The following is a 14,015-nucleotide window of genomic DNA, read 5'->3' on the forward strand; positions in this document are numbered from 1 at the left end:
TATTAATAGAACTGCATCAGTCCTCTAGTAGTGCATAGGCCTTAAATAATCATGAATCATATCAATTTTATATTGAATTTGCCACATTTACAGTACTCAGTGCTTAATGGAAACTTCACTGAAAAAGAACAGCTAAGAAAATAATCCTTGTATTAGCCTGAATTAATGTTATAATTATAACAGTTATTAAATGTCTTTAAAATCCAGCAATGTTTGAGTAAAGCAGTAAAGAGCAATTGAAAGCAAACTTACTATTGTATTTTATATATATGTTCTCATCTTTATATATTGCTATTTATTCAGGCCATATTTTATATAATAAAAGAGGTAATGATGTGCAATGAGTGTTGATGAGTGAGACACATAGACATAGCGGTCTGAGTCATACATGGTGCCCAGTATCTGTTACATGTAATTCACGGTGGGCGGTGCTTGAACCTGCCCAGCTCTATATAACCCTGCCGCCCCCACAGGAACGATGGCATTGGATACATTGTTAAGGACTTAACCGCGTTGGGAATTAGCTGCAACCTCCATCATGCCGTCCAAGCCTGCCCCAATCAAGAAGGCGGCTAAGAAAGAACCAGCCAAGAAGGAGGAGGAGAAGGCCCCTGAGCCCGCTCCCGAACCGGCCCCAGAGGTGGCTCCCGAACCCGCTCCTGCCGAGGCCGCCCCCGCCGAGGCCGCTCCTGCCGAGGGCGCCCCAGCCCCCGCTGAGGGCGAGGCTGCACCTGCCGAGGATGCCGCTGCTGCCCCGCCAGCTGAGGAGCCCAAAGCCCCCACCCCTCCACCCCCAGATGGTAGGCGCAGCGGCGTGTGAGCCTTGAGTTGCCGTCGGTCATACAAGCGTACACCCCACCTCTATTTTCTTAGTCTAGTCGCGGTGGGTGAACGCTGGATACTTTGTTCAACAATTTCCGAAGCCTAAGTAGTCGGTTCAGTTCATGTTAAGCACGCGGTAACCTTTACGCACGTGCGCTTGTGCGCGCTCATTGTGAAGGTGCTGTGGGTAAGAAGATGTAGCCATGTAGACAAAACGGAACCTGCATGGTCACTTACTGCACACTCCACCTGCTTGGACTCTTACAGCTTTTGACTGCCTCATTTCTAAAAGTCACTTAAAGTCACTGACGCGGTTCAAGGACGCTCTGCCTTCATTGTGCTACCGCAGTGAAAGATCCACGCCTCACAAGCAAACATTAACAAACCCAAATATCTAAATGAGTTGAGAAAAAACTTCACTGATTTGCTGTGCTCACATTACAGAATAATGTATAGCTCATATGAACGACACCTGTTCAACTTTATTTCTAATTTCTAATATTTAACACCATCTTCAGTGAACAGGATTCATTCATTTCTCATCTAACATCCTCATCAGCTGCTCCAGTTGATGAAGCCTCTGCTCAGCCACTGTCTCTCTTTTTACCACCTAACTCACTCATTTCTGCTCATTTTAACTTTTCCTTTTTATCTTGATAGACTTAACCCCCTATTTTGAAAATAATATGAAATATTTACAAAATGTTGTATGTATGTATATACGCATATCTTCTAACCTCTAATATCAGCTGCTGCACCTGCTGCAGAGGAATCACCAGGTGCCGCCGCTGCTGGTGGTAGGACTCATGAGCCGTGTCAGATCTTATATGAACCTACAAACTCTTAGAAACACTAACTGACTTCTTTATAACACTTTGAACACACATTATCATCTGTTAGAACACGTCTTATCTGCTTAATGCACTAATTATTAAAACCTCATGTTTAGTAATAGCTGCAGCCACAGAGGAAACTGCTCCTGCTGCTGACTCTGAAGCAACTGCAAAAACAGAACATGTTCCTGTTCTCTTCTCTCTCTTAACTGAATATTTGGATTTATCATTGGAAACGAATTGGATAAACAGCCTGTGATCATTGTAAATCATTTGACCTCCCAGTAAAGGAGACAGAGAGCTGTGAAGTAAACATGTAGATTATATTTATTGCTGCTGTATCGCTCTGCTCATCACATGCTACCAATAATAATGCAAATGCTTATTTAACATTAGCTGAAGGTGGTGAGGCGCCTGCACCAGAAGAGCCTAAAGCACCCACACCTCCACCTCCTCCACCCAAAGGTAACCCTTCATTTAAAGGAAAACTTCACTTCAGTGTGACGTGATTCTCCTTTCATCATTTGTTCTTTCGTAATTACAGCGTTACGTTAAAGAACTGCACCATCTTGTGACCTCCAGCTTTGAACCGATTTCTGTATGATTTGGGTGCATTTCTACCACCTGTCATTGCCAGTTGAATAATTTTATGTTGTCACGGCATCTGCAGAGCCCACAAGCGCTCCTCTGGATATGTTCATTGAGGACAAGAACGACACCTCAGTTACCATCATCTGGAGCCAGCCAGAGACCATCGGCCTGTCCGGTCTGGATGGATACACCATTGAAGTCTGCAAGGATGGAAGTAAGCCCTGCTCTGCTTTGGACCAGGTGCACCGCACACTGGCTCGTGCACGGATGGGGTTAGATTATTAATACACTGTGACAAAAATGCCAGCTGACCTTTTTAATTATTTTTCAAAACTTTTATTTCAAAAGCCTATTTTAGGTTTTTATATTAAGTATCGTTATGCAGTACGACTGCTATATGTTGAGGTGAATTTTAAATACACCCATATAACATGTTAAATTGCTGTTTTAATGTGGGTCAGCCATATCAGTTGCAGCTGTCCCTGAAGTGTCACTCGCAGAGTTATATCATGAGCTACCTTACTTCTCCCTACAAGGAAAGAGGCATTTCAGGAGCTGCTGTGGTCTCGCTGGAGGTCCTGCTTTTAGACTTACAGCCCTAAGCTAATATCAGCAGCAGTTCAATGTTGGCTTGATTTAGCAGCCAGGGCACGCCGTTTACCCACGGAACAGCAATTTCATGTCTAATACAAGAAATTTATGTCAAATATAGTCATTATTTTCATCACAAAGCTGCAAAGCGAGCAGCGCTTAGTCTAGTAATTTGTTAATTCTCAAGTCTCTTGTGAATCAGAGAAAATTCCTCTCATTCTGCCTGCCGTTTGCACATCCTTCACACTTAAATCACTGTTATTTATCCTTTAATGAAGAGATAAACAACAGCTTTATAAACCCCGCCAGTCTGTCTTCATTATGTATAATTTTCCCGTGCAGCTGAGGACTGGAAAGCAGTTAACGAGGATCTGCAGAAGTCCTGCCGCTACATCATCAAGAACCAGACCACAGGTGACCGTCTGAAGATCCGCGTGGTGGCTGTGAACGCCGGCGGCCGCAGCCCCCCCGTCACCCTCCCCGAGGCTGTCCTGGTGAAGGAGGTCGCTGGTAAGAAGAAGTGTTCACAAAGATACATTTTAGCTCAGAACAGAACATATAGTAAAGTGTATTTTCTGCAGAATAAATGAACCACTTACTCGGTTGTTCTCTCACTCAATCGCAATAAAATGAAGGATAAGAACAGATGCATCATATAGATGAATAACCTATCGACATGCACAGGAATGATTGAAAAAAGACTTTGCAAATGAGTCGTTGATAAAAAAAAACATAAAAAAGAAGAGGAGAAAAGTGAGAACATTTAAAATGCTAAATATGTGCAGTACAGACTTCAAAGCCTTTTGTTCTATATACAACACGAGGCACTGAAACACAAATTAAAAGCTACTAATACTGCATAAAAATGTGTACTGATACACAGATAAGTGACACATCAGGCTGTAAAAGTCATTATTTGGCCATTTTCTCTGTAAATTCTTTTAAATTTAGCAGCTAAAATGTGGGCGTCAGGCACAACACGAGCTGGTCTTAACTCCCACATGACGAAAGTTATAATCAAATCCAGACAGGTCTAATTGTAATGTAAAATAGATGTTTTAATATCTACAGTTCAAGAAGGAAAGGAAACACTTAACAAACTGAGTGATTGAACTTTTTCTCATGATCAGATTAATCCATCTGTAAAATATGCGAAAACAAATATGGGACACACCATTTGACACAGTGTCTGGGCTTAAGCTTTACAGAGCAATTTATTAATGGAATGGGGGGGGGTTGTAAAGTGCAGGAGTCAAAGGGAAACAGCTCAGCAATGTTTTCCTTCAGCTGTCCGTGTCCTGTTGGCACATACCTGCAGTGTTAACGGTATAAAACTATGGTCTTCTCACTCGTTTCCACTTTGAGTCGAAACGCCGATCCACCCGAGCACAGTGCGATAATTACGCACTTGTTAAGTGGGTGGTTTTTACTAACGCTGTACAGCTTACAGTGTTAATCATAGACATTATATGTAAAGTGATTTGTGGTAAAATAATGACTGGACCCCGAGGACTTTAAAAGGAGGAGCTGCGTTACTTTGGCTCTCTCACAAATCATCGTTATGCGTAATGGAGAGTCGGACAGGGAACTTGATCCCTGCTGGACTGGCAATATTTCAATAATCGTGTCCATGTTCACCGCTTGTGTTCACCATAGCAGGCGGTCCACATATAGAAAGAACTTGTGAAATGTTTCTGACAAAATGACCACAAAGCTTTGGAAAAATAGCTGGGATGTCCCTGCTATTAACACAGATTTTTCTGTGGAAGGTTTGGCATTGCATTGTGATCCCTGCCAGGATTCATGCTGAGGGGGGAGCGTCAGGCTCCTTTCTGCAAGATCGATGGTGACAAGCAGGTGGGGGGGCGTGGGGGGAGTAGAGGGGGTGGAGAGCACATTCCAGTGCGTCCAGTCTCTGAGTAGAGAGGGGGTGGTGGGTGTTGGGGCTGCTGGGTCTGGATCCAACTTCTCAGGTGACACCTAAATCTCATGACACTTCCAGAGATTCACTGTTTATTTTGAAACATGCCACAGACTTTACAGGTACAATGTTCATTAAGCCTAATCCTGTCCACATGAAGTGGTAAGACACTTAACCTGCAGTATGTTTATTCTGATATACAGACGTACTTTACTTCATCCCGTTTTCTTTTCCTTTGGCACCAAATCATTTATGTTGCAGTTTATATTAACAGTTTCCTGCTGTTAAATAGCAGGGCAGTAATGTCTATGTTGCTGAACTTATCCATGATTTTAAAGCATTCTGATGCGAGTGGGAGTAACTGAAGCTCCGACTAATGCGTCACGAGGAGAGGCGATATACTACAGGATGTCTGCTTTATTTAGAGACCTGACAAATGTTGCTCTGCTGGACTCAGCAGGTGGTGCTTCTCACCAAATCACTTTTACAAATGAGCCCCGGCAAGATACTTGTGAGGCTTAAATATCATTTGAAACGTCTCGGTGGCTAACTATCCTCATGATTTTAGTGAGTTATTTTTAGCTTGGAGGGAGGTAAAGGTGGGAGCTGGGGTCTGTGAAAGATTTTACATCTAACATACCTTTACTAACTAAGCCACCAAGAGCGGTAATAGCCTGTGATATTCTAATAATTGTTAATATCCATGATTAATTACTTATTTACAGGTTTAAACTAAAATGTTTAGATGTTCCTTTCTGCTATTGCTGCATAGCTCACGTTAGCATTAACAGCTATTTACTTACCAGTCTAGAAGAAACGTTGTGAGTTCAGCATTAAACTTCATTCCTTAACTTTCCTCCGGCGGTGGAAGGCAACGCCATTGTCAACTCTTTCTGCTGAAATTAGCACATTAACCAGCCAGCCCGTCTCGTCACTTTCCGATAGCGACTCACTGTAGCCTCCGGTCTGCCCTGAAGACGTAGCGCTGCTCAGAGGGCGAATGATAACCTCTCGTCTTGTAAACGTGACGGTGGGCGAATCTGTTCCACCGGCTCCCGACAAGAAACCACGTTCATCAGCAGAGAAAACCTAACAATAACCTCTTTAAACGGCTCACCAGTGTCCTTAGACTTCCAGTATTATATACGACTTCTCATTTTATTTACCTTCATTATAATGTTTAGAAAGTCCTTTGTTGCTGTAACATTAAAACATTAACCAGTTAAAGTACAGACACACCTTGATGGCACCGGTGAAACGTCCCTGACTCAGATGGGCTTAGATCAGCTCAGCATGCTAATCGATTTCCTCAAGATTTGTTGGTCACAAAAGGATCTGAAATCCTTTTGTTTCACTCACACAGATCCCAAAAATCCTGTTCAGGCTGTTTCTGTCCTTCACTGACGGACGGGGGAAGCAGCAGCAGATGAAAGAACATAAAAAAGGCTCTCAGTAAATGATGTGTAAATGCTGACTTACTGTAATAACAGTCACTGATTGCTTCAGTCTGTGTTTTTCTCTCTAGACCGCCCCAAGGTTCGCCTGCCTCGTTTCCTCAGGCAGAGATACGTCGCTCACGTTGGAGACAAGATCAACCTGACCATCCCCTTCACAGTAAGCTGAATATGGCCGCTTCTTCCTGTGTGTGCACGATGGATAAAACTAGGCTCAACTCTGTAAAACTTATTTGTCTCACCACACGCCCCTCCTCTCCCAAGGGTAAACCCAAACCGGTGGTCTCCTGGACAAAGAACGGACAGCCTCTGGACACAAAGAGGGTGAACATCCGCAGCACTGACAGAGACAGCATCCTGTTCATCCGTACGTCCGAGAGAGACGACTCCGGAGTCTACGAAATGTGCGTGAAGGTGGACGACTTTGAAGACAAGGCCTCACTCACCCTTCAAATTGTTGGTGAGCAAAATGTTTATATTGCGTGAGTGAGGAAATTCAAAAGTGAAGTGTTTGATACTATAATCAGTGGCTGTTTGCTCACAGAGCTGCCAGGACCTCCTGCCTCTGTGAAGATTGCAGATACCTGGGGCTTCAATGTTGCTCTGGAGTGGACCGTACCCAAGGACAACGGAAACACAGACATCACAGGTTACACAGTGCAGAAAGCCGACAAAAAGACCGGAGTAAGTCGTATTACAATACAAATGTACGTTGATTATTCATAGAAGGATTCCAGTAGATTTATTCATCATGTCTTTGCTTTGTGTGTGTGTGTGTGTGTGTGTGTGTGTGTGTGTGTTCACAGGACTGGTTCACTGTGATGGAGCATTACCATAGACTGAATGCCACCATCTCTGACCTCATCATGGGCAACACCTACAAGTTCAGAGTGTTTTCTGAAAACAAGTGCGGAATGAGCGAGGACGCCGCTATTACAAAGGAGGAGGCCAAGATCCTGAAGACAGGTACCTCTGAGCTTTTATTACTATTCAACAGCAGTGAAGTAAACACTTTATTCATCCCATCTGAAGCTGTTGTCTCATTTGTCTGTCCTTTACTTACTAATTCTGAGAACTGTTGTGACGTCAGGAGAAGGTTTTCAGGAAATCCCCTCATCGGCGAGGCTTAACCTATCGATTTACAGCATATCAGCTAGACTGTGCAGTAGCAGTTGTGTAGTTAATTCTCTTCCTTTGTGCAGGTATTGATTACAAGCCTCCTGATTACCAGGAGCACAACTTCACCGAGGCTCCCAAATTCACCACCTCCCTGAGTGACAGAGCCACTACTGTCGGCTACAGCACCAAGCTGCTCTGCTCCGTCAGGGGACAACCAAAAGTACAGTAACAACATTTACCTTCTTCCTTCGTGTCTGAACCAATGTCACGTCACGCCCTTTTTCCAATTTAACCAACAGTAGCAGCAAGATATTGTCTCATTTACTTTGGCGGCTAAGACACTAGAACTGTGTAGGTTTAGGGTTCGCTCGGATGATTTTGCATGTTTTAACCCAGTAAGCACAAACACTGCGGAAGGTAGAGGTGCAGTTTAAAAACATATTGGTATGTTTTGAACGTGCATTCAATGTTTGCTCGATTAGACTGTAACACCAGTGGTACCAACAGGCTAAACCTTTGCCTAGACAACTTGTCAGCAGCTTAGTCATCATAATGCGGTGGTGCCTGGCTGTATTAAGAGTTTTTGTGGGTGGGTGTGTTTGCTCTGAGCTGACAATGCTGATGATCTTCACCTGCTTCTGTTAGCCTGCTGTCTGAGCCTCTCACCTCCTCTTTGGGATCATAACCCCGCCGGGTTGCCAACAGGACGGTAACATAGATGGTCTTGATGAGAAGGTTAGATTTTTGACGCAGGGGAGGCGGGGAAGAGGCCATAAGGGTTACAGGTCAGCTGGGAAGCAGGGTCACATGTGTAACATTCCCTGTGGGGCCCCAGGAGGTCCTCACCATGTCAGAGCCATTAAAAACTTCCAAACTGGGTGTGTGCTGTGTGTCCACTTCAATCACCAGAGCTCCTCTTGTCAAGTGGCACAAACATAAATAGAAACAACACTTGCGCTTGTTTATTTATGAGATGTTTTAATATAATTACTTGTCTTGGAGGAAAGTGTTTTTAAAAAATCACGTTTTAATCATAATATAAAAATCTGTTTTTCTACAGCCCAAGGTTCAATGGATGAAGAACCAGATGATCATTGGAGACGACCCCAAGTTCAGGCAGATCTGCGTCCAGGGTATCTGCTCTCTGGAGATCCGTAAGCCCGGTAACTTCGACGGAGGTGTGTACTCCTGCAGAGCCAAGAATGATCACGGAGAAGCAACTGTCAGCTGCAAACTGGAGGTCAAACGTAAGTCAAGATCTTGAATCTGAATCAAGATCTTTCGTCTATTTATGGGTGTAAACATTGTGTTTAGTTGTAGAGTTGTAGCATTTGCTTTACCAATATTTGAGTGCTCACCTTGTGAAAACTAACAACTTGTCTTTCTGTTGAACAGAGCCAGTGGTTGCAGATGCAGATAAGAAATAGGTCAACATTCTCATAATCACAGGTCAGAAATCATCAGGATCGTATATGAATATTGTCCTTGATTGTACTTGATTTTCGCACACAGAGTATAAGTCAAAACCAATTAGAATCAACCTTGTTAACCTCAATCAAACCTTATAAACACAGCTGAGTTGTAATCTAGTTATATTGTTAAATGTTAACTTGCTGTGCAATTTGCAATCATGGTTACTTGTGAAATGAATGCCACAAAAGTGGAACAATTAAACTGGATGTATTGGATATGTTGGTCTATATGGGTCCTGAGGTGACATCTGCCTTCCCCATGACTTACTTTCCATACATGGAGGGCACTAAACTTGGAAAAGGTGGCCTCTGCCACTGAAAGAGTCCAAGAGGTAGCACCCATAAATTAAATCTGTTATGGCTCCTCATGTACTTGGTTAGGAGACTTAATCACATTTCCATGACTCAGCAGCAGCAGCAGCAGCAGCAGCAGCCTCCTTTAGGACACGGAGATATTAGCATTTTATTTGCAGAACACTTAAAAGGTTTTTGAGGCTTTAATCAATGTAATGTTGCATTTTTCTTCAAAATTGAATTACTGGATAAAACTTATTTCTGATATATATATTTATAATTTTAAAAATGCAGATATAACTTTGCTCAGTTTTCTTTCTCTCTAAAGTGATTCTCTCTGTCATTTCTGCAAATGCAGTTCTCACTCTTTCTTAACACCTGTTGCTGTTATTTGTTCATCTGTTGCAATCCCAAATTAGGAGCAGACGGAATGAGGCCTTTGCAGCCTAAGGTGCGTGACACTTTTAGCCAATCTAAAACCGGCCTCCACCATGATAAATCAAGAGTTCAAAGTTTAAAGTATTTCTTTATCTCTACAGGAAGGTGCTGGATTCCTGGAAGAACATGTACAGTATATATGGCTGGTGACCACACTACACGAGGGTTGTTGCCTGTGACCTCTTGCCAAGTGTTACCCGATGTTATGATGAACAATTGTTGTCGCTTTACGCCTTTCCACTACATTATTAAGTCCATATCCATGTCCACAATCAGCTATTTCCCCAACGATACTGTCTATGGTAAAACTAAACTAAATTATCACATGGTCAAACACTATACCTCCCTAGTTTATCATCTTGTCAGTCTAACTAGGTGAATGCCAAGAAAATCATAGCATGAATTTACTGTTCCTCATAGGAGATCTACATGTAACATCTACGTGTTTATATCAATAAATAATTTAATTTCTGGTTTTGTTTTTTCAATACAGTGTCTTTTATAAATTGAAATCTGCAGTAGAAATATAGTAAAGGCTTATTCTCAATAATAATAATAATAATAATAAAAGAAATACTTTTCAATATAGATAACAAAGTGCTTCACAAGTTTCTAATAAGTGAGTGATACATTATATTTACTTAAGAAATTCTTATCTTCCTTACAATTAATGCCAAATTAAAATGATCTTTTCAAAATAAAAGTTTACCAAGACTTTAAAAAAAAGAGGGAAAACTGCTAAAACGCTGCTTTAGAAACTCTTTTTTTGATAGGTCTATCTGGCCTGAAAGCTTCTGTATCTGCAGAGTGATTTAATTACTTCTGCTACAGTTTCACTCAGCTGCTGAATGTATGAAGGCCTTTTGGCAGCAGACCAGTGAGAATCTGGAGACAGCAGCACTATTCATTTGGCTCATATGGACCCAAGAGTACATCACAGTATGCCAGGACTTCCATAATAATAATACCACTCTATAATACTGATCTTGTAGCTATTTGGTCTTGGAGTTACTGGCATAGTGATATGGGGCAGGATGCCAGAAATATCCAGGTTACAGAGACACATGGGTTCACACAGAGGCTGACAAATTTAGCTTTGGTGCTCCGTCTCACTCAGGTTATTTTAGGAAGTGGTTCAACTGGCAAAATGTGTTTTTATTTTATACCTTAGAAAGAGGGAAATTGAAATCAAAATTAAATATGGAAAAAAAAATTAATTGCAATTAGTAAGTGGAATAATGTCATTATTTCAATTCAAAACAATTGAAAACACTGATGTCTCCCTCCCTCGCAGGATCATCCTGGGAGTGTATTAACTGGAATCCAGTGACAGATCTTGTACAAGAAAAGTAGACACCCTCTGTATAACAGAAAGTGTTAAAAGTTTAATGCATATTGAGTAACACAGCTCTGCGGTTTGAGCTAAAAAAAAAACCATCTGTTTCTTTGAGTGTGGCGTCCTCTAGTGTTACAATGAAGAAATGACATCTGCAGGCTCTCTGAAAATGGGAGGGTAGAAAGAGCCATGCTGCATGTTAACTACATTCATTAATTGCTGCCTTAAAGTAAAAAAAAAACAGGACTTACACTTAAGTGATCAAGAAAGATCAACGCAGTTAACTGCCCGTTTAATTTACAATCCTTTATTACACTCCCTCTCTCTGTCATTTTAAGTTACTTGCACAATTTGCATAGTGCAGCTTTAACCCGTGGGCTAGGAGCCATAATGGGTCTAAGGCCTACTTCTGGTTGGTCCCTGGATGCTGACATGCTGCAATAGGGTCACGGAGCGAGAGACTTCCTGTCTAATTTAGGTCTTGCACCGAAAAGGTTTCAAACCTCCAATGAAAACCAATTTAAAATCACTGATGAATAATGTAAGTGCATATATGAAATATACTAAAATAATGTACCTCATTTGTTTGAATCCTGTAATTCTATTCAATTTCTTACTGTAAATTTGAATGTCAGTATTTGTGAAATCATATGATGTAAACTGCACATACACTACATGTTCCTAACTAGTCAGTTTGGTGATTGTTAAGGTGAGAGTTTGTCTTTTCTCTTATTCTGTACTTTGATCAATTTGTTATTGTGGGTAGATGGTTGTTGCTGTGCAACACCAGAGCTGCATTTTGACCACGATGCCAAATCTGCAGCATATCTTTTAAAGCAGCTATGATTTATATTTTTAAGTGAAAAACGATGCGACAGTGTAGTAGTGATGAACCTACAGAGAATCATCATCTGATCCTGCAGCTGCCCTTGGCTTTAAGAAGCTCAAAAACCCACTCTACTTTTTAGTTTTAAGGAAAGCTGTTTTTTTTTTATTGGTGCACTTGTTTTCCATCCGCCTCAGAATGAAGTGTAAACACAAAATGTGGTCTGAAACTTTGGTTTATGACCAAATACCTGAAAACTCATTACAATCAGCTTCAGCTGTTTGTGTTTACGGCTAATTAGCAAATGTTAGCATACTATCACGCTAATCCAAGATGGTGAACATGATAAACAGCAGAATGTTAGCATTTCCTTCGTGAGCATGATAACATGCAGCATTCACATTAGGCTCAAAGCAATGCTGTGCCTGACGCCCAGCGCCAATAGCTGTACTCCTGTAGTTTGTCTTACTTCACTGTTCCATTCTTCATTTTATGCTCGAGGCTCATTAGACTCCCTGGTTCACCTTTATGAAACCAGACCTACACGGCCGCTTCAGGCACATTTTCCACTTCTAATCCCCATGCTGAATTACCTCTGTGCCTCTGTTTCATCTGTTATGATTTATTGCTCTCAAGTCCAGTACAAGGCAATCACAAAATATCCTCTGGCTGAATAATTGGATCCTATCAAAACTTTTCTCTCTGTGACTACCCCCTTTAGGGGAAATAGAAGCAAATAAGCACAGCAATATGGAAAGTTCATAAAAAGGCAGGGCGCTTTAGTGATGCAGCATCTCTGAGTCATCTGGTGGTGTTGCTTTAATCGTTGGTAATGCACCGAGCACTGGCTGGTTGCTGCTATGTCAAGGGTAACGCCAAAGGCAATGAAATGGTGTGTCCTCCTTGAAGGAAGCCCGGCTGCTCTTTGCTTCAGAGGTTTTGGCAACGTTCCCAGAAGGTTTAATAAGTGTAATGGTGAAACTGGCACTCACACCACTGTCCTGTCATTGCTTTTCATTAACAAATGTTGCCCCGTTAAATCAGTTGGATAGACTGTCTGAACACACTTTTCATTTGCCTCAGACTTGGGCAGTTAAGGTGGTCTGAGGTGGTGAGGCTGTACGATTTAAGGTATTCTTTCTCATGTTTTATTTTTGATTTTTTTTTTACCATTTAGGTTCTGCTTTAAAGAGTGTTTGGATCATATAATGTCCCTCAAGGTATTCTTAGTCCCTTCTAATCTTCCCTGTGAAAATATTGAAAAATCAATCAAGCTTTGATTTTGTATATTTCATGCTGCTTCACAGTGGCCGGAGTACACTGTGATTCTAACGAACAAGCATGTATTGTATGGATTTCCCTGGAGAGACCTGCAGTGGCATTGTGATGCAGCGCTCTCCAGCCGTCCACTATACGTGGTCAGGTAGTCTATTGATTTCAGATGGCAGAATGAGACTTCATTAAGTCAATTTAATAAAACTGAGGTGCTGAATTGTTGAGTGGGAAGGAAATTAAAAACAACAGTAGATACCACTTAAGGACCCAACATGTATGTTTAACTTCTGAACTGATTACATCTTTTTTTCTACTTATGTATCATCTGATGGAAATAATCCAAAAAAAAAATTGCCGTAAAAGGTGTCAAACGTCAAGTTGTTGAACTGACTGGTTTGTCAGCATGTAGTATCATGCTACATTAAATGCTTTGCATGTCCTGCTACAACATACAGCGTGACTTCTGCTTGACTTTTACACTTTTTGTTTAATTAGGCGACTCTATGATCTATGTCTCCTTGATGAGGCAGCAGCAGTGATCTGTGTCCTTCCTGCAGCTCATCCCACCTTCTGCTCTTTTAAATTATTCACTAGTTACATGTTAACTGCCTATAAACAAGGAAGGGAGGAACTAGTTGCCTTTTCATGTTGCAGCTGCTGAGTCTGCTGGAGCCTCACATCTACTGCTGCTGGGGAAAAAAACGGGAAAAAAAACACAACTTCCCATCTGTGTTCTGCCTGCCTCCATACTGCAGCAAAACCAGCCCAAGCAGACCGCTAATAGCCCCCCCCCTCACTCATCCACCCTTCCCTTCTCCTCTCCTCTCCTCTCCTCTCCTCTCCTCCTCCCTCACCTTGTATCCTCTCTAGTCCTCACACCTCACTGCACTGAGGTTCCTGCAGAGTTCCCGCAGCAGGGAGGCAAAGGACCCAAAATCAGGCTCTGTGAGAGCCACTGCAGACTGCTGGTTACCATCTTCACCTCTCCTTTCACCACTCATCGATTCCAATGCTTTTGCAACCCCCTCCCCAACCCCCCCCCC

At 42.0% G+C, this 14,015-nt stretch overlaps 1 protein-coding gene across 2 annotated transcripts; it reads left to right on the forward strand.

Moving 5' to 3' along the window:
* Positions 1-471: 471 nt before the first annotated feature.
* Positions 472-10,008, forward strand: mybphb (myosin binding protein Hb). 2 transcript variants are annotated; one of them, XM_023416174.2, is made up of 13 exons: positions 472-800; positions 2,052-2,120; positions 2,326-2,460; positions 3,180-3,347; positions 6,284-6,372; positions 6,477-6,672; positions 6,757-6,896; positions 7,019-7,178; positions 7,415-7,551; positions 8,392-8,578; positions 8,727-8,780; positions 9,517-9,548; positions 9,637-10,008. In XM_023416174.2, exons 1-11 carry the CDS (start codon positions 539-541, stop codon positions 8,756-8,758), a joined length of 1,575 nt encoding a protein of 524 aa, XP_023271942.1. In that variant the 5' UTR covers positions 472-538; the 3' UTR covers positions 8,759-8,780; positions 9,517-9,548; positions 9,637-10,008. The 2 variants fall into 2 exon arrangements, with proteins under 2 accessions (XP_023271942.1, XP_023271943.1); XM_023416175.2 differs by lacking the exon at positions 2,052-2,120.
* The last annotated feature ends 4,007 nt before the right edge of the window (positions 10,009-14,015 follow it).

Source organism: Seriola lalandi, unplaced genomic scaffold (genome assembly GCF_002814215.2).
Source record: "Seriola lalandi dorsalis isolate HSWRI2012SDOR001 ecotype SW California unplaced genomic scaffold, Sedor1 jcf7180002054561, whole genome shotgun sequence".
Classification (NCBI taxonomy): domain Eukaryota; kingdom Metazoa; phylum Chordata; class Actinopteri; order Carangiformes; family Carangidae; genus Seriola; species Seriola lalandi.

What these genes read in the sequence shown, in the direction of transcription:
- mybphb (XM_023416174.2), top strand. Translation starts at nt 539, where the DNA reads ATGCCGTCCAAGCCTGCCCCAATCAAGAAGGCGGCTAAGAAAGAACCA. An exon ending in AAGCCGACAAAAAGACCGGA is followed by an intron (nt 6,897 to 7,018) that starts GTAAGTCGTATT and finishes GTGTGTTCACAG; the next exon opens with GACTGGTTCACTGTGATGGA. An exon ending in CTGCAAACTGGAGGTCAAAC is followed by an intron (nt 8,579 to 8,726) that starts GTAAGTCAAGAT and finishes TCTGTTGAACAG; the next exon opens with AGCCAGTGGTTGCAGATGCA.